The 24,430-nt window shown below is 47.0% G+C and overlaps 3 protein-coding genes across 6 annotated transcripts; 1 reads left to right on the top strand and 2 right to left on the bottom strand.

Annotated features, from left to right (window-relative positions):
- Window positions 1-10: 10 nt before the first annotated feature.
- zgc:158689 (uncharacterized protein LOC791177 homolog) lies at window positions 11-8,121 on the bottom strand. Of its 4 annotated transcripts, none has more exons than XM_029128622.2 (15): window positions 7,681-8,121; window positions 6,028-6,169; window positions 5,873-5,948; window positions 5,707-5,793; window positions 5,227-5,288; window positions 5,055-5,126; window positions 4,836-4,973; window positions 4,407-4,559; window positions 4,052-4,219; window positions 3,379-3,982; window positions 3,104-3,305; window positions 2,974-3,036; window positions 2,659-2,827; window positions 2,522-2,562; window positions 11-2,059 (listed from the first exon to the last, which is right to left on the bottom strand). In XM_029128622.2, exons 2-15 carry the CDS (start codon window positions 6,073-6,075, stop codon window positions 1,987-1,989), a joined length of 1,956 nt encoding a protein of 651 aa, XP_028984455.1. In that variant the 5' UTR covers window positions 6,076-6,169; window positions 7,681-8,121; the 3' UTR covers window positions 11-1,986. The 4 variants fall into 4 exon arrangements, with proteins under 4 accessions (XP_028984455.1, XP_028984453.1, XP_028984454.1 ...); XM_029128620.3 differs by lacking the exon at window positions 7,681-8,121 and adding an exon at window positions 6,863-7,323; XM_029128621.3 differs by lacking the exon at window positions 7,681-8,121 and adding an exon at window positions 6,471-6,802.
- Window positions 8,122-10,333: 2,212 nt separating this feature from the next.
- Window positions 10,334-16,453, top strand: si:dkey-283b15.2 (neuronal pentraxin-2). Its single transcript, XM_029128394.3, has 6 exons — window positions 10,334-10,667; window positions 12,493-13,329; window positions 14,047-14,503; window positions 14,585-14,838; window positions 14,965-15,144; window positions 15,222-16,453. Exons 2-6 carry the CDS (start codon window positions 12,673-12,675, stop codon window positions 15,429-15,431), a joined length of 1,758 nt encoding a protein of 585 aa, XP_028984227.1. The 5' UTR covers window positions 10,334-10,667; window positions 12,493-12,672; the 3' UTR covers window positions 15,432-16,453.
- A 161-nt stretch (window positions 16,454-16,614) lies between these two features.
- cyth2 (cytohesin 2) lies at window positions 16,615-24,366 on the bottom strand. Its single transcript, XM_029128395.3, has 12 exons — window positions 24,163-24,366; window positions 22,785-22,935; window positions 22,510-22,576; window positions 22,314-22,432; window positions 22,154-22,234; window positions 21,844-21,956; window positions 21,186-21,334; window positions 20,988-21,099; window positions 20,301-20,377; window positions 19,583-19,654; window positions 19,350-19,504; window positions 16,615-19,021 (listed from the first exon to the last, which is right to left on the bottom strand). The coding sequence occupies exons 1-12, from the start codon at window positions 24,227-24,229 to the stop codon at window positions 18,934-18,936; spliced, it is 1,251 nt and encodes a 416-aa protein (XP_028984228.1). The 5' UTR covers window positions 24,230-24,366; the 3' UTR covers window positions 16,615-18,933.
- Between the last annotated feature and the right edge of the window lie 64 nt (window positions 24,367-24,430).

The raw sequence follows: 24,430 nt of genomic DNA on the forward strand, positions 1-24,430 counted from the left end.
TACACAGAAATATTCATAGCCTTTTTATTTGACAACATTGTTCAGTGTTTCTGGTGTAGACATTTTCTTCAACAGTTTTTTACTCCATTATTTTTTGCTAAAATTTATATTAATGCACTTTAAAAAACAACAACAGTGTTTGTAGCAATTGTAGCAGAACCAAGGAGCTATCTGAAATTGTCATAATGTAAAAGAATATTTTACTTTTGGAGAAGAGTTTGGACTTGGATGCATTTAGTGACAGTGTTCCTGTAAACACACGCTTATATTACATATTCTCAATCTCCTGATTGCATTGATACATATATACTACACTTGTTTCACATATTCACATCTTATATTTCATTTTGTTCTAAATAGGTGACGTTAGTTGATTATTTGATTTTCAGTGCATATTTGAACCAAACTTTACACAGTTTAAATATGTTGTTCTGAATAAAAAGTCTTGTTTCAGGATTTTTCAGTTGTAAAAAAAATGTCTGACAGTGACTTCTGTGTAATCATAATCTTCTGCTAAAGTGAAACATTTTTATACAGTCAAATAAACTTCCTACAAAATCATGCAAAACGTACAAGACCAAGTAGGCATCAGCTCCTTTATTTTACTGACATGTTTGTTACTTATAAACAATGCTGTACTTTCTCTGATGTTAGAAATGATTTCCTACAATACTTTGTGCGTAATCAATTGAATTGTTAAAATGAGAAACTACAGTATAAGAGAACACAGAACTATGGAACTTAACTTTGGATTTCTTTAGTTTACCGTGATCACTTACTCAGACGTTGATCAACTTCCCATTTGCTTTCTTCATCACTTTCTAAAATTCATCTCCACACTAAAACCCAGTTTGCACCGTCTGCCTTGGCATTCACGCGTCTTCTGAAGATTCTGCTCAGTCTGATTGGTAAACACAGCTAATATTATCTAGCCTGGCTGCTGAAAAGCCTCTGTTTTAGGACTGAAGGGGAATCAAGATGCCATCAAGACTAAGCACGCAAATCTCTCATTCTTTCAACTTTCAAAACTCCAAAAAAACCTACCTTCTAAGAAAAAACCTTTGATAATAAACATCAAGCGATCGTTCATCTATTAAGTGTCAGAGATACTGTCTGTGAAGCCAATGAGCTTTGCTTTTCCTTTTTTGCCTTGTAAGAATTTCCTCTAGTGATTCCACCGAATTATGTTTTAGATGGAATGTGTTTTACGTTTAAGCCTGAGCTTTCGTAAAACGTTCATTTAATCCAAACATCTACAATTAAACAACACTTTACAGCATGTAGATGTAACTTTACAGCAGCTGCATATGATGTGGTGAATGGCAACAGAAAACAGATTTGATTGACAAAGACTATTAATAAACTTGGCCCATGCTCAGTCAATCTGTGTCAGTATTAGTAAAATATCTCTTTTAACATCATGTTTTGCAAAAGATTACATCATGAATAAATTTAAGGTAATTTCCATTAAGACCACAAAAATGCAACTACCTGGCAGCTTTAAAAAAACAACATAATAGCACTTTTAGAGCAGGAGCCTGTCCTCTTCCTGTAACACTTTATAATAGTTAAGGTGAAAAACCACCAATATGGCACAAAATAAAAGTAAATTAATGGTTAGTTGAGAATGAATTGCACTGAACAGAGAACAAAAGAACCAAGAAGTATCCTTTAGAGGCCAGGACAAACCTAGAAGTGTTAATCTGAACAAGAATAAATCAGCTATGAGCTAAGGATAAAACATACATACTGCTATTTGATAAGAACTAGTCTACATTTTCGGTTCTGCTTCTACTTACTCTTCTTTCACAGTGGTCTGTGGTCACATAACAGATCATATTTTAAACTTTAATTTTAAACTTTTCTATTTCTGCACATCTGTGACAGACTGCAAATACTACATGAGCCATTGTGCTGTTGCCAGGATTCAGCCTGAGACTTGATGCACCAGGAGGAGAACAGGACCGCCGCTCTGGAATCCACCACTTACTCGATGATGGGAGCCGAGCGGTCGTTGGTGACAGTTCTTCTGAGTCGAACGTGGGCGAATGGATTTGGCCTAAAAACACATCAAGCATAAGGAACTTGTTTGTCCAGACTTCTCAACCTATGGTTACACTACACATTTAATTAGAGTTCTTGAGATGCTGCATCATCTGTTACACAGTGTGTGTTGCAGCGCTGCCTCCACTTGTCACTGTCACAGGCTGATTTCTGTGACTTCCTCTCTGTTTAGCTGCCAGTTGTTCCGCTTTTTTTTTTTGCTAAATTGCTGATAATGTTTGCGTTTTGCTTGGACAGTCTTTCTAGTCGGCCTCATTCCTATTGAGCCTCATCTGTTTAGCCAGCTCTTTTCTCATCTGCTTGCTTTTGGATCCTTGCGATAGTATCGTTTAAGGCGCCGTACAGTTTAAACACAGCGAATCGCCTGAAGCAGAATCAGGATGACGCCTTCTAGAGCCCAGACCCACACTTCACACAACACTTGCATACAGATGTTTGTTGAACCTGATGGAGCTACCTGGTTGGGGACGGTGGAGGAGAGACCAAATCTGAGGTGATCTGAAATACAGGACAAGATCAATAACTACTAATTTCTGTTTATTCATTTATTTATTATTATGCACATTCTGCTACACTAATGTTTTCTCCTCTGACCTTACTGCTGTCGGCCATGCTGTACGGCCGTGGGCGGAAGGTGCTGACCCTCTGGGGAGGAAGGCAGCGCTCCTCCTCTGAATCGGGGGTGAGGGCCGGCAGACCTGCGGACACCAGCTTGTCGAGCTGGCCGGTGCTGGTGCTGTTAGCTTTAGATAAGAAGAGAGAGCTGCAGGGAAGGTCACAGGCAGAGAGGAAAGAACACGTGAGGGAACGGGACAAACGGAACGCGATGCTGAACGATTGACGGCCAGTTCACAGTTCCCACTTCTCAGCGTGAGACTGAAGCTTGGTCTGCAGTCTGTGACGACTTACCCTTCGAGGGCATCCAGCTTGCTGTGCTGAGGCTGCGTGTAGGCGAAAGGAAACCAGCCTTTCCTGCGAACGACACGTTTCACTATATGCGCTGAGTACTATAAAAGTCAAAAGCTGCCTGTGAACCCACCGTCCAGTGCGCTCGTTCTGCCCGTAGTGCCACCCGTCTCTGGGCTCAGAGATGAGCAGGGTGATGCCGTCGCCGGGCAGGAACTGCAGCAAACAGGCCCCGCCGCCGACTCCCCCGCCCTCCGACGCCCCGGGAGTGTGAGGGAACATGGCCTCCACGCGCGCGGGCTCCGACAGCGGCAGCGTCCTCGGGAGACTGGAGCCTGGGAGGAGAAGGACAGAGCGAATGAGGACAGGGGCCCAGAAAGATGCCAACCGGACTCATCGGAGCCTCACCCTGAAAGCCGCCCAGCCTCATTTCGCTAACAGGCCTCCTGGGCAGCGGGAGCGTCGCCGTGGAGCACGTTTCCGGAACCTTCAGCGTCCACGGATTGTGGGACGGCGACGAGGTGCTGCTTCCCCCCGCTCCCACCTGTTGGTGCAGCAGCTGCACCGGGGTCAGGGCCCTGGAGAGGGGGGCGCTGTGAGGCAGCAGGGGGCTGTGGGGGGCGCTGTGCTGGATGGGGAGCGTCATGCCGTGCGAGGAGCCGCTCACCGGAGGGACCTGGGGGAGCGACATCACCGTGGAGGGGATGAGGCTCGGGGACAGGTTGGACGTGTTGGTGCTCAGGAGGAGCGGGTTCTGCTGGGCCGAGCCGGAGCTGCCGGACGAGGCGGGAGCGGAGGCCGCGGGCCCGGCGGCGCCGCCGGCGTGCTGAGGGGACGCCCCTCGCGACGAGCCCCCGGCGGCTCCTCCAGCGGACGAGGAGGAGCGCAGCGTCTGCGGGGAGTCCTGAGGAGCGCAGGCGTCGCCGTGGGAGGAGGAGGGGGGCGAGCGCGGCCGCTGGGACCGGGCCGGGTCGCCGTTCAGCAGAGGCGGAACCTCCTGCACCGAGAGCCTCTGGAAGGGACAGGCGCCGTTAGAACCCGCGGCCTCGCGCTCCGCGGCGGGAAAGGACGGGCGGCGCACCTGTTCCGGGCCGAGCCGGGCCTGGCGCAGGACCTCGGCGATGCCGGCGGCGCCGGAGCCCTGGGGAGCGGTGTGACGCAGCAGGTTCAGAGCCCTCTCCGGGAGTTTGGTCGGCTGAGAGCACGACTGTTGCCACGACGACAGCTTCTGCGACAGGAGCTCCCGCACCTGAAAGGAGCGGACGTGAGCGCGTGACGCCGCCGCCGCGTGACGCCGCCGCCGCGTGACGCCGCCGCCGCGTGACGCCGCCGCCGCGTGACGCCGCCGCCGCGTGACGCCGCCGCCGCGTGACGCCGCCGCCGCGTGACGCCGCCGCCGCGTGACGCCGCCGCCGCGGGGCGGGTCCTGCTCTCACCTTGGAGTGGTAGTTGATGAGCAGCTTGGTGACGCAGCACTGCCTGTCCACCAGGAAGCAGTAGCGCCGCCTCTCCTCGGTCAGCGCGGACTTGTAGCCGGACGCCACCAGCGCGTCCTGCTCGGCCTGGCGGCGGCTCATCAGCTCCACGAACTGGAGCGAAGGTCAAAGGAGAGGCTGCGCTAAGAAGCTGCTGCACAGCCGCACACACAAACCTTCCACTAAGTTGCTTGTTTTCTAAAGCGTCAGCTGAGGCAGATTTTTTTTTTTAAATCTCATTCACGGTGACCTATTTGTCAGATAAACACTCACAAATCTGGTCTTAAATCCGCTGAAACGCTGTGTGAGAGAGCCCGTTTGAAGGGATTTCCCATCAAACCCAGTGGCTGTGTATTCAATGACCCCCCCCCACGCGTTCGGCCCACTCACCTGCATCTCCCTGTCTCCGTATTTGTTGGGGTGCCGACTGCCCTGGCTCTTCCTGCGCAGCTTCTTCAGCTGCGACTGGCAGCGCTCGATGGATTCCGACTTGGACCGGCGCTCGCTCTGGTACTTCTTTAAGGTGGCCTGAGGGGAGAAGCAGGGCGCGCGGTCAGGTGGAGGACGCTCTGAGGGCGCCGTTCTGATGGATGCGAGACGCAAACGCACTGTGAGGTATTTGATGTCCAGCTCCAGCTTCTGCTCCAACTGGGCGAGCAGCTCGGAGTGAAACAGCTTCAGCTGCGGACGAGAAAATGTATTTACTGGCCTCTGCGGATGATGAAGGGCCCCGGTGTTCATATCGAAGCAGTTCCACCTTAAATGAGGACTGATCTCTTACCACGTCCTCCAGCTGCACCTGAATCTGCCTGTGGACCTCGGCCATCTGAAACAGCGTGTCCCCTGCGACACGGGGCAGTGAAGGCGTCAGTCTCAACCCTTTTCATTAGTCAAAGTGGCGTCTCGCTCGCCGCCGTCCCCGGCTCCTCCCTCCATCAGCGCACACACACATGCATTCAGCCGCAGAGGGCCGGTCAGCCGTGAGCTCGGCCACAGAGCGCCGCAGTATGCAGCGGCTGGCATCTCGCCCTCCGACACTCCTGCCTGCCTCCCCCGCTGCTTTCAGCATCACAATGAGATCATGTGGTGTTGTTAATCTCCCAACAATGACCCCGCTCTGTCCCTTTCCCTCGGCTTTTCCTCGCTCGCTCGCCCTCGCCCCCGTGCCCTCCCTCGCTCCCTCGCTCGCCCGCCGGCCCCTCGCCGTCGCTCCATAAACTTTATTAGCTCTGCGGCCGTCGATTCGGACGCTCCCACTCACCCAGCTCTTTGGAGCCCTGGCTGTCGCTCGCCAGCTCGCCCAGTTTCACCAGAGCGTCGAAGTAGCCCTTGGCGGCCACGGTCACGCCTGGGGGACGGATTCAGTGTTTGCAGTGAGACAGCGCGTACGGAGGCTGAGAATGAGGCGGCGGCGGCGGCCAGCTGACCTGTCAGGGCCTTCTCGTAGTACTTCCCCATGGTCACGAAGTTCTTCAGACTCGGGTTGAACTGGTCCAGAATCCCCTGTTGGTAGCGACATACGCACCAGTTAAGACGTGTACATGAACTATTGCAACAGCTGGGGATCACAGCAGGACTCCACCTTGTAGACGTTTTCCGTCATCTTGTTGACTTCCTCGGTTCGAGACATCTTCTCGCGCTGCTTTCGTGCTGCCGCCGTTCGCTTGAACCCTCTTCTCCTCCGGGTGTTCGCCTTCCTACGCGTTACTGAGGCCACCGATCCCCTGAAGAGGAGCGAGATGGAGGTCAAAACTGAAAAACATTGTTTTTAACTTATGTCCTTATGCAATAACATATGCAGAGAAGCAGGAGACCTGGTGTTTGGAATAATTTTCTATTATTATAAATGAAAACCTTCACACAAACTGCACTTATTCAACACCAACTTTGCAGTGAGTGGCTTTAAGCTCCGGCTGCATCATTAGTTCTGTGTTCCTTCCTCTCTTCACAGACATCGAGTGTGAAATTGGCATCAGTTCGACATTAAAGGGCGTTAAGCCAGAAAAAGTGAGGAGGTCTCCGCACCATCTTGGGTTTCGCCGGAGGCGAGCAGTTCGTTTTCCCATGGATCCATCTGAGCCACGGCTGCCAATTCCTCTATTATCGCACCGCACCAAATATTTCTCCTAGATGCGTGTGCCAGGCGGGTTTTCACCGTGTCAGATAAGAACAATGGGCTTCTCCAGGCTGAGTCACATGCATCGGAGCTCTGAATAAACACGCCACAGCGCAGTTTCCTCGGCAGCGGGGACGATCAGAGAGAGGGACTCCTCGGAGGATTTCCACTGTGGGTTTGAAGGCGGAGGACGCGCTGGAACGGCTCTGTTTTCTCTGCGCAGCCCTCCTTTGTTATCACAGCGAGATTACAGACAAAACTAATGTTATATGACACAGAGAAAACATTTGCAGACTCTTACTCATTAAGGCCACCCTGGAGTCTGTCATTTGTCAGGGGAGACGGAGCGGCTGCGGGATAAGCTCCGTCCCAACTCACGTCCACACGCTCCGTAACCTGCTCATGTTTGGAAAGGATGAAGCCGTTCCAGCGCCGCGGTGTGTTTGGGTTCCGATAAATAAAGTGGCGTCTGTTCCAGGATGCGACAGGAAAAGTCTGCAGGTGGTCAGAGGGCCGATACAGACGGTGCATTCATGTGCTGTGGACTCCCGGAGCATCTTGTGTGAGAGCATTAAAAACGTGGGGTCACTCAAAGCTGCAGCGGCCACTTGAATCAAACGTGAACGTAGCGCGAACTCAACGTGTGGCTGCTCAACTGTTAATAATGCACCGGTGAAGCACTCTTTAAAATGAGTTCTTTGTATTTGTCACCCTCCACCGTGAGAAGGACGTTTCACGATCCACCGAGACGCCGATGATCTTCATTTGCACAGCGACTGCGCAATATGTGCGCGTTTTTACTTAAACGCCGCATAGTCACGCAGCTCCGGCGCTAAACGAGCCTTTTCTTCCGCACCATCTCATCTCATCTCATCTCAACTCATCGGTGACATCAAACGCTCCGTGGTCTCCGTGGAGACCCTCGCTGCCGCATTTGTTCCTAAATCAGGACCGCGAGCGCATAAACGGCGATAATCACGCGGCGGATGGTTGGTGCACGGGGAAAGTGCGCGGTGCCATGCGCGCGGCAGTAACAGCTACCTGTTGATCTGATTCCCACTCGGAACCACTCGGAACTAATAATTCAGCGACTTTAAAACAAAGAAAACAGCCACGTACCTTTTCTGAACTCATTGTCGGACACGATAAAAGCTTCCTGCGCGTCTTGGAGTGTTTAATGACGAGTCCAGCACCCCCTCCTCCTTCTTTCTTCCTATTAGGCTACTTTCCCTCTCTTCCCTTCCCTTAGTTAGTGGGGGGTTGTTTCATCCAGCAGGGCACTAAATCTCAGCTCCCCTCCACCCCTTTTTTCACATAGCCTCTCTCTCTCTCTCTCTCTCTCTCTCTCTCTCACACACACACACACACACACACACACACTTTCTGCCTCTCCTCTCTTCACTCCCAGGGATCGGGGTCAGGCTTTTGGTGCCGTTCAGTACCTCTCCTCATTACTGAGCCGATTATCAACATGCCTTCACGCCCGCAAAAGCCCGGCCACAAAAACCAGCGGCTGACTCTGCCCCAGTACAACCAGCACCACCAGTACAAGCGGCTCCCCGCCGTCAGCCTCCCATTCTGCGCCTGCCTCTCTCTGCCTCCCTCTCTCACTCGGACAGAATAACAATGAGCCGACGGGAGCCCGTCTGAATAGCAGCAGCAGGAGAATAATGACTTGAACTTTTTCAGGCAGAGCCCGAGCAGGACGTGCAGGACTATCAGTGGCCTACATTCATACTGGCCCACACATTCCTGCTCCCCGTTCACACAGGAGGAGGTGGAGGAGGCCCTGCACCGACTCTGCTCCCATTTACTGCCATGAACTGATGGGACGTTTAAAGACTGGAGTAAATGAAGCTTTAGTTGGGTTCTCAAATATCAGTCTCACGGTTTTTACACAGAAGTAAAAGTAACTGATTACACTTGACTCTAATTATAAAAAATATAATTGATTATGGTAAAACGTTTTTGACCTTAGCAAGAATATACATATATAAACTATTTATTTAAATTGCTTTTAATGCAGTAATATATGCACATTTCTGAAAATGTGACTTTCAATGTAAAGGTAGACAGCTTTCATATTGGTGTGGATCATTAAAATGTAGTGAATAATTGTATATAATTTGTATTTTATTTCTGTTCACTATTTTGCATATATTTATTTAATTATTAGAGCTCTGTTCAAACATTTGCTTACTTATGACATAAAGTTACGATTATAAACTTGTGTGAGGCAGGTTCAGATTATGTCCACGAGGTGGCGCCAATTCTTACAGGAATTTACTGAAACAATAGATTTTAACAAATGCATTAAATCACTGAAAATGTAATAGAACATGTTTTAGAGCCATACTTGAAAACAAACACATCTAGATAAAGTTTGTAATTGAGATTTATGTTTCACTCAGGTGTTACTGCTCCAACTTCATCACATCATTGTCACATCAGGGTTAAATATCACAGCAAACATGTAGAACAAACTATACCTACTTCAACAACCTGATTGGACCTTCTTCTGGTTCTAGACACCAGACGCGTCATGTCCGTCCGTCATCCGGGCTCTGCGAGGTTCTGGGTCACTTGCCTGAAGTGTCGACGGTCTCGTGTCCTTGGACCTGAGCCGCAAAGCTGTTTGTCTGGGCTCGCTTCCTCAGGGACTAATTCACACTAAGGGGATTGACAGACATGAGAACGCAGCTCACACTGACCTATTAAACAATAAAGATGAGTCACAGATATCAACACAGACCGTGAGCTCATCCTTAAAGCTTCGGAACAGTGGTTCTTTGAACAGAATGATGAAGCTAAGTCCAGTCTCTGAAAACTTCCATGTGTTTAGGTGTACAGGGATCTAGATCACTTGGCTGATCTTCAGTCCACGTTTTTCCTGGAATCTGTCCAAATGTGTCACAAAAACTGCAGGAGACATTGTGGTGTCAGTGTTTGGTGTAACACCGGAGTCAGTGTGTGACATGCCTCCATGCTAAAACATAAACGACACTGCTCTTTACAATAAAATGAGCCTCATCAATTATGAGAGCTCCACAGCTGAAAGGTAAATGAAGCATTTATTATTTATTAAAGTAAAGAGGCGGTTAGATGGTGAACTATACCGAGTCACAGCAGGGGGCATAATGTGTGTAGGTACCTCCATTATTAATGTGCTCATGTGTTAAATGAAAGAAAATGGGTTATGGCCAAAGTGTGTGAGTGTGTGTGTGTGTGTGTGTGTGTGTGTGTGTGTGTGTGTGTGTGTGTGTGTGTGTGTGTGTGTGTGTGTGTAGGACACAGAGTGCATTTGTTTTAATATGAATGTCGCTGACAGTCATGCTTAATATTATACATACAAATATTTATTATAAAACATGTACTTATCAGCAGACACAGTCACAGGATCAGGACACGTCACACCTGAACATCACCTGTTGAACCCAACAGGTGTGAAATGAAGTAACAGAACATCGGCTCTAATCACTAACAGTTACTTGTTAGACGGGTAAATAAGTCATTAACGAAACTGTCAAGAGGTGGAATTTTAAATGTAGCCTTTAAACAGCGCTGCCTCTCAGCGTTCAGCTGGCGTTAATGTAAGCGTGTCAGCATAATTGCCTGTCCTGTGACTGACACGCAGGCTCCTCTGTTGCTGTGTTGACCTTAAAGCAGCCATCTGCTGTCCTGCCGCTGCATCCTCCTGGCTGCCGCTCAGGCGAGGACTTAGTCAGGCCAATTACTCCCGTGCTGAGATGTAGGTGAGCTGCGTGACGCGTCCTCAAGGGTCTGAGGCCAATGCTCGCGTTTCCTCTCAGGGGACGAAAGGAAATTTTTATGTTTGTTAAACAAAGCTCTAAACGCTCAGCAACATTTCATGACTACATATAAAATTCTGTAGTTGTGGCTAAAAAGCGACTAAAGACAGCGGAGGAGGAAAAGAGGTGTGGTCTTCCAGAGAGAAACGACGGAGGAAGAGGAGGAGAGAGAGGAGAGCAAGAGGAAGAGCAGATTACTGCTCTGGAGTAAATCTCTCAATCTGGTGAGTGACTGAGGTGGAGCAAGTCACTACGACTTCACGGCGGAGGCACGAGAGGCTCGAACGCGGACTCGAGGTAAAGACTCTTTAACTCTGCGTTAGTCTGTAAAGTGGAGCAGCATCCGAGAGGCCAGTTTAGCAAAGAGATGTCAGCTTAAAGCTAAAGTAAAGGGCACCGACCCGAGGCTGCAGGGAAGTTTTCTGTGATGATGACAAGCGCTTGTGTCCTGTTTGTTTGTGTTGGTTGATCACAAGGAAACACTTACTTTATAAATGACTGAGCCTCAAAGCATTCATTTAAAATATTTTTGTGGAAACAATTAAATGCTTAAGTCCAGTCTTGCTGAAAACTAGAAGTTTATTTAAACACTTTGAATTGTTTCGCAATCAGTTTCAGTTAAGTGTAACATTAACTCTAAGCTGACTGTTTCTAAATGCCACGATGCATCGCGTTCCAGCTGTAAGGAATGATATTAACGAAGCGGGACACATAATCTGGTATCTAATCCCCAGACAACTGCGAAACTAAGACAATGGCTGCATCACATCCACATTATGTCGCCTTGTTTTCGGTTGTGTGTGAAAAACAGGACCAGTGATCTGAAAGTATAACTGTGATTTTCTTTGTGCGTTGGTTGTTCAACCAAAATGGCCAAACAGACGCGGGCGGATGATGATGATGCTGACACTGATCTGGTTATAGTTTTATTCGGGATCAGTTTGTTTACTAATGGAGAGTGCTTCATTTCCTCGCAGTCACACAGTCTTTCTTAATCACCGTTGTCAGTTTTCAGTTTGGGGATAATCGCGCTACTTAAATATCCACCTCGACCATATGGTGCACGACCCGCACGCACGCACGCACGCACGCACGCACGCACGCACGCACGCACGCACGCACGCACGCACGCACGCACACACACACACACACACACACACACACACAGGAGCGTGTAAACCTCAAAGCCCACTTATCTCTGGCTAAGGTAACACAACAACTGTTAGCAATTAGTTTAATTGATGGAACTGTAGGTGGTAATAAAGCGAACGGTGGAGACTTAGAGCGACGCCGTCCTGCGCCTCCACCATCTGTCTCTGCTCTAAGCTCCGTCAATCACCGCCGAGCATGTTTAGCACAACATTTGCTGGGCCACAAAACCTATTGTCCAGTTCCCGCTCGGACATCAGTCCGTCCGTCACTTCACAGAACGTGACAAGTCGCATATACACACTTTGCACCATGCACACGTCCGGGGCGCCGGTCACTGTGAGCTACAGGTGGCCGGGGAGCCTTAGCTGCCACATCACGTGTGTGCCATTTCAAAATGCCGATCCTGTATAATGAGGGACATGTTAGAGCTACAGAGAGGTCAGCTGGCCTTTATGATATACACTCACTGAGCACTGCATCGGGCCCACGCCGGCACCACACCCATCGCTGGGAGGCTTCACGCTGCAGGGTTGGGTCTAAATGCACAATTATTGAACAAATAATTGTAGATTTAATACGTAAAATCACAAGAATAGATGTTATGATACTACTACTTTTAATTAATTACTAGTAATTGTTATTTTAAATTATACATCAACACCTAATGATTTTTAACTCATCCACCTTAGTTGAGCTTCTAGGAAACTGGCAGGAACCAGCAGTGAAAGTCTCATGTCTGGTCTGGTCAGAACGTCAGCGCTCTGATTTGGACTAATCCGTGTCTGGACGCTGATTTGACCCAAAAACATACATCGGGTGACACGTTCTACCGCTGGCACATCCTCCGAGGACTAAAAACCGAGAAATCGAGCTGAGAATACATATGAACGAATCTCCTTGTTTTGTACTGTTGTGTCCACCTGTGCAGCTCAAAGTCGGTTCCTTATACTCTGAGGTGTTGTTTTCACAGGGTTCATCTCCAAAGCCTATGATGAGTGGATACTTAGCGGATGAAGCTCTTCGTCACAGCTTTCCTTGATGTCTCTGCTGCTGCCACAAAGTCAACACAAGCGTTCCTTCAAGCGGTGCCACGCGTCCTGAAGCGAAGCCCAGCTCCTTAGACTTTCTGCCTGTGCCGTGGACGGAGATCATGAGCGAGCCTCGGCCTCCGCCCCTGTCCCTCGTTCTCATCGTGTCCTCCCTGCTCTCGCTCCTCCTCTCCCCCGCATCCGCGAGCTCGGGGTCAGACTACGCCCATGGAGCCCACCCACGCTTCATTTGCAGCCCACTCCCTGTGGACGTGGACCCCTCCTGCTTCCCCACGGCCGGGCCGGCGGTGGGTGCGGCGGGGCCCGCCGGACCTGGCCATCAAAGTGCACCTCCTGCCGGTTGGTGGGGGGCGAGCGAGGAGGCCAAGGCCACCATCCTCCACCTCAGGGAGAGCCTGGTGCAGCAGAAGGAAACCATCCTGGACCAGAGGGAGACCATCAGGGAGCTGACGGCCAAGCTCGCCCTGTGCGAGGGCTTCGGCCGCGGCGCGACGCCTCACGACCACGCCGACGTTGCCAGTCGCCACACGTACAATGACAATGGGCTCTATAGCAACCAGCAGGGTCACCATGGAAACAGCAATCTCATCCCAGACTCGCCACGCCGCCCCTCTGCAGGGGGGCAGCGCGCCGAGGGAGGGCACGGCAACAAGCACCAGGGGAAGGATAAACACGCGACGCCGGGGGACGTCGCGTCGTCTCCGGAGCAGATGGAGAGGATGCTGCAGGCGCTGAAGGAGCGGCTGGACAACCTGCAGGTGAGCAGCGAGGAGGAGGAGGGAACTTCCCCAACTTACGAGCAGGTAACGCTGTCAGGAAGCTTGTGGGACAGGGAGGGGAGATACTGGAAAGGCGACGAGGAGTTAGGAGGTGGAGGTCTTTGTTTGAGCACTCAGAGTAAACCAAATCCCAAAGTCTTAAGACAAAGAAAGAAATAATTACTTAATCATTACTTAATCACCCAAAGCCAGTTATTATACTGACAGGAGAAACATGTCCCCCAGTGGCCACTTCACAGCGAGAACAAGCTCAGAGGCAGTTTTTGAAGTTTTGGACGAAGACTAAAAGACTCGTTCTCCCTCGACTTAACTGCTGATTCACCTTTCTGCTGCCACTTACACCTGAGGCGGACCTTTTCCCGCCGTCTTGGATTGTGATCACAGGCAGATGTCAGGAAATGCACCTGCAGGGGGGAGTAAGGTCGGCAGCAATTACCGTGATCTTTCCTGACAAGGTGGTAATCAGGGCACGCTGTGGGACAAAGCCTGGATTACCTGAGAGGTAGAAACAGAAAGGGCGAGCGAATGAGAGAGAGAGGGAGAGAGAGAGAGAAGGCTGCTTTAGACTATGCAAGAAAACTTGGGAACAGAGCGGGCGGTAAATGATCTAAACCTTGACATAAGCTGGAGGTTTTAGGACACAGAATCTAGAAAAAAGTGTTCATCATCACTCACTGATCTTTGCTTCTTTCCCAGAAGAGAAACTCCTCCATCACCCAGTCCAGCTCCCTGAAGGAGCTGCTGCAGCGGAAGATCACTGCTCTGGAGCAACAGCTGCACCGTTATCAAACCGCTGCCCTGAGCAGCCCTGAGCATCACGATGACGACGCCGCTCACAGGGACGATGGCGATCACCATGACGACGGCCGGGAGAAGGACCACGGCGATGGCGGTAGAAGCGACGGCCACGCTGAGGACGACGAGCACGGCCACGATGCAGACGGGGAGCGTGACGAGCACGAGGACGAGCACCATGATGATGATGATGATGATGACAGCGATCACGATGAAGACGATGAAGATGATGAAGAACATATAAATGAAACTGACAGTCAAAGTTCCCATCCACACACAGCTTACAAAGCGCCAGAGTCCCGAGGAGCTTTCCACTCAAATAAACTGGAAGCAATACTCCATCAGCTGCAGCTCGCAGGTACAAACGAGCACCATTAACATTAACACGATGTTTCCTGAACGCACCATGTGTTGAGACCTTATGTTTGCCTTCGATCAGGTTCCAGCAGGAAGAAATCCAAGAGTCCTGACGCCTTCCAGATCAGCTTCCCCATGAGGACCAACTACATGTACGGCCGCGTGAAGAGGACTCTGCTGAAGGAGATCTTCGCTCTGACCTTGTGTCTGTGGATGAAGGCTGGCGCCGGCCCCGGCCTCGGTACGCCCTTCTCCTACTCCGCTCCCGGTCAGGCCAATGAGCTGGTGCTCATAGAGTGGGGAAACAACCCCATAGAGCTGCTGATCAACGACAAGGTGAGAGGAAGCAGGCCAGAGGCAGCCGTGCTCTTCACCAGACTCTCATTTCTGCTTCCCACGCAGCAGAAACGCTCCTGTTCCACATCTGGGCTGATGTTAATAATGACGATGTCTCATCTGCAGGCGGCCACAATGCCTCTGTCTCTGAGTGATGGGAAGTGGCACCATGTGTGTATGACCTGGTCAACTCGGGACGGACAGTGGGAGGCGTACCAGGACGGCGTGCAGAGAGGGTCCGGCACCGACCTGTCCCCCTGGCACTCCATCAAGCCTGGAGGGGTCTTCATCCTGGGGCAGGAGCAGGTAAAGGAAGAAAAACACCAGCAAGTCCAGTTTTATGCATTCACACTCGATGCTAAATGTACCTTCCTGTGCTTCAGGACACGCTCGGGGGCCGTTTTGATGCCACCCAGTCGTTCGTGGGTGAGATGTCAGATCTCCACGTGTGGTCGCACGTTCTGAGCGCCGCTGACATCTACAGCCTGGCGTCCTGCGGCAGCCACCTGCGGGGCGACGTCATCGCCTGGTCCGAGGCGGAGGTGGAGCTTCACGGAGGCGTCGCCAGATACCCCGTCGACCCCTGTCACTGAAGGCTGGACACCCCCCACGCGTGGAACAGACGAGCCATCACTCAGTCAATGCCTTCCTTTCATCCACCTTGTGGTTTTTAATAAGAAAACGATAAAGTAAATAAAAATCGGTGCAACCTCTGTATCTACAGAACCACTGTAGGCGCGTAGCGATGCTGGGACTTAGTGGCCAGATGTGTTCATGGGTTAGTGTCTTTCGAACAGACAAGCGCAGTATGTGACATATTGTCATGTTGTTAATAAGCAGGTCTGTGCTAACGTTAGCAGCTTCTGTTGTTATTAGTTTAAGAATCGTTTTCTACTCTGGATTCTCTTTTGCAAAAGGTTTCCATAAAGATACAGCTAAATCACCAAAGAAACTGTAGAATTAAACGCGTTTGGTTTGTGTTACACTGTGTAACATTCATTATCTATGTATCATAGATAGATTGGTGAGTTGTTTTGAAACAAATCCTGAAGCGTTTGTCAGAATTTAGCTTTTTACACCTGGTTTTAAAATTTCCTGCCACGACTTTCTAACCAGCTTTTTAAACTTTTATAAATCATACAGCACTGACTGACTTTAGTTTCGCTAACTTGATTTTCTCTGCTGTACATTTTGTGCAACAAGGTGAAGTATTGAAGCCTTGATTGTAAATCTGCTGTTATCCTGTACATAAAAAGGCTGAATTTAGGCCAGACTGTTACTCTGACATCATAGATAGTATCTTTTTTCAAATGATAGAACTGTAAATAAAAGTATGAAAATGTAGATGAACTAATAACAGTTCACATGGAAAGTTACATTAACCAGAACAGGTAATGATTCAAATCTAAAAAAAACATGGCAACATAAAGACTGACAAACACATTGTGGTTAAAGGTGTTCCTGCACACAGGGGTCACGGACTGATCCGTCCTATAATGGATGCGACGGGCAAACACATGACCTAAAACCACTATGAAGCCTGAGCAGAGCTAATCCAAGTGGAAATGGCCCCAGGATAAAGAATGTCCAGTAATAAACGCCCGCTTCTTCTTTCTCTGCTTGCTCCCTTACTCTGTCTCTTTTCAGCGGTTCGGGGAAAATGGCCTGAAAAGAAAAGCAGCGTGTACGTTTTTTGAGAGATCCTGTGATCACGGACCACACAACCTGTAAAGAAAACAATTAGAGCAGAGCCAGGAAAATTAAAACACATCCGTCATCAGTTTACCTTTTATTGTTACACAGTAGTTTACTGGCACCAAGGTATCGTGCTTTTCCTTTTGCTACATTTACAGATGATCTATCCATCCTTACCTCACAGTAAGTAAAAATAAATAAATACAAAATAACCAGGTGGTTGTGGGGTCACAGGAGTCAGACTGGACCACGTCCAGTCGGAACATTTCAGTGTTTATACTTTTGTTGTAATGGAAGCTTTTGTGCGGCAGAATATTTTTGGCAACTTTGCACTTCGAGAACACCCAGAAGGTGAAGGCCTACAAACAGTTCGTGTGTATAGAAGCACGGACATGGTTACATTTACAGTTCTCTGGATGCAATGGGGGAGAAGAGAAGCAATCCTGCATCCGTGTCATGTCCTCATCCCATCTGGCTTCATGCACCGGGATGCTTTTCTTACGTTCAGTGGAATCTGCTGCTGTAGCAGGACTGGACCAGGCGATGGTGTGGTGATGTGACGGTGGAACACGCTCTACAGCAGGCTGCAGCATGTGGAGCCGCCAGTAGAGGCTGCTACAGAGGGATGAAGCTCTATTGTCAGTCCAAGTAACAGCATTTTCTCCAAAATGCTCACATTGATAAAGTGCAGAAGACAGTTACTTCTCCTACCATCGAGTAAATACCACTTCAATAAACTACTGGAAACAGTTCATTAACTGGATGCCAAGCTAATCTAAACTAAATGCGTTCATTACCATCATTTAAAGAATCACAGCTTTATTCGTGTTTTGGCTTGCGTTAAGCACTGCAGTACTATCAAAATGCTGATGCTTCCTCTTATTGGATCGGTGAAATAAAGACGGGACGTTAGCTTAGCAGACTGAGATCTGCGTTTGTGCTTTACACAGCCTGATCTACTGAAAAACAACAGTATGGACTGGAATCAGACTACAAAGCATCAACCTCTTCACCAACGGTCCTCGTTGTACTCCAAATACTATAATTAAGACAATTTATAAAGCAACCTCAACATTAAACCAACGTCTCCAAGCCAACACGGAACACTAACACCTTTCAAATCAGTGCACTAGCATGATCGGCGACGTCTCAGTTGATCAACATGCAGTCCTACAGGAGCTCGTACAAAAATCAGATTTTAACAAAAGATAAAGAATAAATTAAATTATTTCTATGTATCATAAACAAATATGCTAACATCTATTTACAGAAAGTATACATCGCAATGAGCTGCCTTGGTGATTTCTTAAAACTCAAAATAGCAGACAGACCTGGCTCTAACAGTGAAGTGTCTGACAGTCATTACTAGCGACAGACGTCTGCGTTTTTCCTGTAGTGTCGAGGAAGAAGAGTACGATTTGTGGCATGCTGTAACATTACATCCGAGGGAACGTGAGGATCGTTGCTCAGTATAGTGTTAGAAAGTCATGGATAACACTCCCCCAGGCAGGTACTACACATTTCTACTTCACTGCTGAAGATCAGGCCGTAGTACTCTGGCAACATAAAGTCAGTCATCTTATCTTCATCTAAAGTTCATGTCATGTGTAAAACTATTACACATACTATGAAAGAGCAATGAGCAGATGTCAGGAATCAGAAGTCATCTAGTGCCGTTCCTCCTCTTCGCTGACAAAATACTCCTACTAAATCTTCTTAGTGTTTCAATACTGAATTCACATTTTGCCTTGGGCAAAGCACGAGAAAAGAAAATTCTATGTAGTTATTGTAGTGATAAAGGCAAATACTTCACAACAACCGAAGTGGTTTACTATCCTGAATAAAACCATGTTCACACTAAGAGAGAACCATCACAAGGCCGCATTTGTTGTGTTTAATCCACACTGGAAATGTCTGCTCCACATGCTAAACAGGAGGGAAGAACAGATAAATGTATCTTCTGATGGCCATGCATGAGGCTTCATTTACCAGCCATAGCAATGTTGCGCTGTTGATGTAGTTAAAGTCATGAATATGTGCATTAGCGTGTTCTTAATATGGACTTGTTAACTGTTATTTTCAAACCCTTCAGCAAAGTAAATATTTTTTTAAATTTAGTAAGTGGCATTAAGAAGATTATAATCAAAAAATTAATTTTAAACAATCCATCTTAGTGTGAACATGGTTTAAAACACTTTTTTTCAGTTCACCTAAATGCTGAATGAGGGGAATCTGGTGGCAATGCAGGGCAGACAGTGTGCTCGGGCTGTACCGCTTCAAATACGCTGTAGTGTAAACTGGATGGCGGGGAGCCCCCAGGATGAAGGCCTGAACACCAAGAAAGGGGACAGAAATGTGTCCTGTGGTGGAAACAGAGAGGAGAATGGCCAAGGAAGACGTCTACGGCTGCTCCTCCTTCTTCTTCAGAGATATACGTTTCTTCCTCGCGGCAAGCATTTCATAGAAGGGATCGACACTTACAGCAGATCTGATCAGACAACACACACACACACACACACACACACACACACACACACACACACACACACACACACACACACACACACACACACACACACACACACACACACACACACACACACACACACACACACACACACACACACACACACACACACACACACACACACACACACACACACACACACACACACACACACACACACACACACACACACACACACACACACACACACACACACACACACACACACACGTGAGTGAGCGAATCATTAGGACCAACTATATGTACTAACAGGAATTAGATTCTATCATTCATTCATTCATTCGCATACTTGATGCTGTGGATCCATTCATCCTTCTCCTCAGGTGTAGGGGCGGAGATGCGGTACACCATGTGGTTCCCCTCCACTACTCTCCCATCAGCCTCAGTTTTACATGCCTTAATCAGCTGACCACGGTTGTTGGGGATGTACAACTCAAAGCAGTTCTGTTGGAAGACAGGCAAGAATGTTCAGATATACTCATGATTATTAACCTATCGTGTGCTACGGGAATGAAAACCTACTGGTTTTCTTGGATCTTCAACCTCACGGATACTAAGGTTTTCCAAGGGGATGATACCCCGCGGCTCCTTATCCTGTTAGGGAAACAAACAAACATTATTTAATTACTCAGCATGTTCTTTAAGACCCTGCCAGATATAAAAATGCATTGTGATATGGTGGACACACAGATACGAAAAAATAACACTATTTATCCTCAGTGGAAGATTCTTGTACCACAGCAATGGAGTTAAATGACCAAAACAAAGGTAAATCAGTAACCTCATAAAGGAACAGTGTGAGCAGTGGCCAAGAAAAACAACCCACAGGAGGAGCTGTTGTAGCTGGCTGCCACCCAAACAAGAGCCAAACAATGAGAAACATGTTGACGTACTCTACTAAACTTAACCATGTAAAATTATTAACTTGCAATTGGTGAATCACAATGTTTACATTCGTCCATCTGTTGCTTGCCATCTGTGCACAAGTAAAGATATGTAACAGCTAACCCATATACTGAGTACCTCAACTTCCTCAAAACACTTCCTCTGGCAGAGTTCACTCGGGGTCAAAGCTTCATTTTAGGCCAGACAATTGGATTTAAAGGGCAATCTTACAATTTGAAAACACTTTGGTTGAATCAAAATTAATCAAGAAAATTTATTTAAATTGCATTGATTTCACATCATTAGACAATTATAATAATTAAATAATAAACAAATTCTTCCTCGTGGCACTTACTGTGGTGTATTCAAAGTAATAAAGGCAATTGTCTGTGAGAATAAACCATCTGCGTTTCCAGGTTTTCACGCGTCCTCCTGAAATACAGCAACACAGTCAGGACATCAAGTGAACGGAAAGATAATTGCTAAAAGGGTCAAATTTAAAATATCTGCATTATTTTTTACATTTGACTACGTGTCTATTAATTTCAAGAAAATAATTTATCTACAACAACTCAGTTCAGTACATACCTCCTGAGAAAACAAGCAGCAGCAGTAGAGGGTGGAAGAAGCAGAGACAAAAAGGACCAAAGGTTTTAGAGGGAGACAGTCGACAAGAGGAGGAAGAGACGGGAGAGAAAACAACAGGAGATGAACAGATTAGTTAAGTGACACACGCATCACAAGCCCGGCCATGCAAAAGAAAACAGATCTCCAGACCGTCAAACCACAAGGAAGCGAGTCTCGTGTTCACCATTATGTCATAGCAACACTGTGACAACTCAGGTGAAGCCAAAGAGACAGCAAAGCCTTAGAACGACAGCACAGTAGCATCCAGAACATACACTACCCTGTCTCAATTGTAATGACACATAGGACATGTCTGTAGAAACATTGAACTCTATAGGATCAGCATTAAAGCAAATGTTAAAGCAACAGCAGGACTCGCCAGCAAAACAAAAAGGCCCCAGTGGCATCATCTCACCAAGTTTGAGAAGCCACCCTTCTCTGTCAGGGTTGAAGAAGGTGTGCGTCAGGTCGTTGCCGTCGTCCTCTGGAATCTTGAAGGGCTCGTTTTTAATGCTTTCATATAGATTCTGAAGTGATAAACAATAAAAAATTAAATCACCTTTTACCAGGACTGTGTTTGTTGTTACTTGAGTCAAGATGGAGGCGATCATACTCTGAGCAGCTCCTCTGGCAGGTCTCCCCCCTCGTTGATCCCTCGGTTCATGGATATGAAGCGATCCACTCCAGGTTTGTCCCTTACATTCGGGTTATGGAGGCTCGTGTTCAGCATGATGATGGCAAATGACAGAACGTAACACGTGTCTGGCACAAAATGATGAACAACACAATACGTTAATACCACTGATGATCAAATTGATCAAGCTCACAGCATGCTTCTGGTTTATACCACAAAGACTCTGTATCACACAGGTTGAAATGTAGAGTTTTCAGTATACTAAACTCCAAAGATGCTTTATGAAACTTTATGGGGCATGAATGTTTGTTCCACTTTTTGTTTGCAGTGTTTTTGATCACCAGAACTCAATAGACGCAATCAGTGTAATGATTAACACTAAAAGTAAACTCCACAAGGAAAATCTAAGGAAATAATTTATAAAAACAAACACTGCTTATGAAGCGGCAGATGATGGATCATTTCTGGTAAAGGGCTCATTGTTTGAAATTACTTTCACTTTGTATTGTCTAACGGGAATCCAAACAAGTGGCCTTAATACACACACATATTAAAATAAATTAATGGACTTCCTGTGATGAATTGATGGAAATTTAATGACCTGGACAGTTAACACTAACAGAAAGAACTTGTTTACCAGTGCTCTGGAAGACGCCAGGGTTACAGTGGCAGTATCTCTGAGCAAAAGCTTCCATCATTCTATCAATCTTCTGGGCCTCACCGGGCAAACGGAAACTCCACAGGAACTGTCTACAGAAAACAGGTCGAGGTTTAGGTCAGGTCTCAGAGAACTGTTTTACAGTCTTATATTACTTTCCCTACAAAGCCTGAAGTGGCAGAGAGATTGGGACTTTCCATTGTTGAGAAGGTTTGTTTAACAGCGAATGCCAGGATATTAGTCAATGGCTGTTGTTCATGTGTGCAAAACAAGAGCACACGCACTTTACCTGAGGGCCTGGACAAGGTTGAGATCAGTGAATTCATGGAGATCAACAAAGGCCTGAAGAACTTTGATGTTGAAATCATCCCTGTAAACGAGCACACAAAAAGCATTTACAAAAAAAATTATGCCAAAGGAAATGAATGCAGCATCGGAAGACGGAGCACCTTTCTCCCAAGTAATCTCCTATAGCGGTCTTGTTTAGACCTTCTCCTTTGTACAAGAACTGAGCGATGTCCTCTGGAGTGTGTCTCAGCAGCTCGTTCTCCACCAGAAAAACAATGCCCTGCAGAGAACAGAAACACTCAGTAAAAATAACAAAAACGTGTGCCCGTCTACGCCTGCACTAATACAAGCTATTACCTTTTTTGGATCCATGTTGAACTTTTTCCTTCCCATTGCAACATGTCTACTTTTCTGTAGAGTTTTACTGCAAAATGAAAAGAGGTGCACCAAACTGTCAGATTCTAATTTTTAAAACAAGGACAAATAAATTCACAGCAGATGACATAAACGTAAATGTAGAATCAGTCGATGATACTGTTGCTATGACAACGATAAGTGAAATCCTACTGCTGTCATTGCCAAATCATAACTGAGCACACAGCACAGTCCTAACGTTACTTCTTCTCTCTTACCTGCCCTCTGTGCTGGACTCCAACCCTTCTACTTCTAAAATTGCTTCTCTCAATTCTTCTCTGAGCCTCTGGATCTCCTGCAGCAGGACGCTCTTCCGCCTGCGGATGTCCTCCAGCTCAGAGCGCTCCTCTGGGCTCAGGTCTACTGGGACTGTAAAGGAAGAGAAGAAAAATGAAGCACTGCTCCTGCTGCAGACATAACAAATGGCAACTGTGCCCACACAATCAAAGGCAGCAGTCGTCTTTAGCAAAAACATAAAAAACAAATGTTATGAGTATATTGGGACCGGCATTACATTGGCTTGAATCACAACCATAGAATGAATACATAAGTAGCCAGTGGTTCAGTAACTGTAGTAAGAAAAGGAAAATAAAAAACACAAAAACTAAGTGGATCAAATGCTTCACTTTCAGATTTTTTGTCATTAGCTCTTAATGCTCTTATCCCTCTTATCCCTTTCTCCTCCTCTGGGTCAGAGTTTGTGTTCCTCATAATCTATGTGAACAAATAAACATCTTTCAATGCAACTTAAACATGCTTAAAATAAAGAATGACCCCTGACTTAATAACAATTACAACTGAGAGCAACAATTTATGAAAATAAAAATGTAATAAAAAGCTGTGTGCTTTTCAGAATCACAATAACTTATAAACATTGGCCATGTTGATGTGAAAATTGAGTATATTTAAAGAGTATGATCAAAAAGGAATGTAAAATTATTGTGTTTGGCCTGGAAAAATCTGGTACAGTTCCTATTTGCAGTGATGAGCCCCAAGCTCCACAACCGTCCCCCAAATAATCAAATGTATCAAATGAGCACATCTCTAAAAACAATTCCTAAAGAAGAGTCTGTTGCATTAAAGTAATTTTTGCTAAGAGAAAATCCAATCGATTAGTATAACTCTGAAATCTGGTGATGCACCAACATGTCGTGGTCAGCGTGTAAAGCAAACTACTGCACTACATCACCACCAACCACGCCCACAGCCCGGATTTACTGTACGGTCGGATTCAGACCTCAGCTGAGACAGCTGAGAGTCTGGTTACAAAAATGAGTGGGCGCTTTCACCAGACGGTTGTTGTGCAACCTAAACCTGCTCTGGGTTTTAAATGCCCACCGCCATCAGCTGAGCGCACAGGCAAACAATCAATTTGTCGCTGGTGTCCGGTTAAAGCATCCTTGTAGCCTGTGCTGACCAAACTGCGTCTTACTCCCATGCATTTTATAAAGCTCGACTAAAGGTAATTGTCTTTATAGAGACGATCCCTTGTTTCTTCATTCCCTCACCTGGGTAAACCAAAAGCAAAAAACTAAACTAGCCACACTTAGCTAGCTAGCGACATCCTGTGCTAGGAGCTACTTAGTAAGCACTTACTGTAGTCCAGGTCATCCATTTTTGGCGCTTTACTTTTAGGCATAAATATTTCAGAATCGACTGTCATTCAACATCCGAAAAATATGGATATATGTGCGAATATATCCTCAAACAAGGTGGAAAAATACACAACCCTTAGTATCGAAATGTTGGGCCGAAGACAAAGAAGGTGGCGACACCGGAAGCGGCGTCTGGCTTTTGAGTACCCAGCTTCCGGTCAGTTGTTTTTCAAAATAAGTTTCAATAACCAATTTAAATGTTTTAAATG

Source organism: Betta splendens, chromosome 16, assembly GCF_900634795.4.
Source record: "Betta splendens chromosome 16, fBetSpl5.4, whole genome shotgun sequence".
Classification (NCBI taxonomy): Eukaryota; Metazoa; Chordata; class Actinopteri; order Anabantiformes; family Osphronemidae; genus Betta; species Betta splendens.

Excerpts from the sequence above, each read along its gene's own strand:
- zgc:158689 (XM_029128620.3), bottom strand. The coding sequence starts at position 7,092 with ATGCACCGTCTGTATCGGCCCTCTGACCACCTGCAGACTTTTCCTGTC. Across the intron at positions 4,220-4,406 it reads TCATCAACTACCACTCCAAG|GTGCGGGAGCTCCTGTCGCA; the intron begins GTGAGAGCAGGA and ends CGCTCCTTTCAG. Across the intron at positions 2,060-2,521 it reads CCTCCACCGTCCCCAACCAG|GCCAAATCCATTCGCCCACG; the intron begins GTAGCTCCATCA and ends ATGTGTTTTTAG.
- si:dkey-283b15.2 (XM_029128394.3), top strand. The coding sequence starts at position 12,673 with ATGAGCGAGCCTCGGCCTCCGCCCCTGTCCCTCGTTCTCATCGTGTCC. Across the intron at positions 13,330-14,046 it reads AGCGGCTGGACAACCTGCAG|AAGAGAAACTCCTCCATCAC; the intron begins GTGAGCAGCGAG and ends CTTCTTTCCCAG. Across the intron at positions 14,839-14,964 it reads AGCTGCTGATCAACGACAAG|GCGGCCACAATGCCTCTGTC; the intron begins GTGAGAGGAAGC and ends TCTCATCTGCAG.
- cyth2 (XM_029128395.3), bottom strand. The coding sequence starts at position 24,229 with ATGACAGTCGATTCTGAAATATTTATGCCTAAAAGTAAAGCGCCAAAA. Across the intron at positions 22,235-22,313 it reads GGAGATTACTTGGGAGAAAG|GGATGATTTCAACATCAAAG; the intron begins GTGCTCCGTCTT and ends GCTCGTTTACAG. Across the intron at positions 21,335-21,843 it reads TGGCGTCTTCCAGAGCACTG|ACACGTGTTACGTTCTGTCA; the intron begins GTAAACAAGTTC and ends ATTTTGTGCCAG.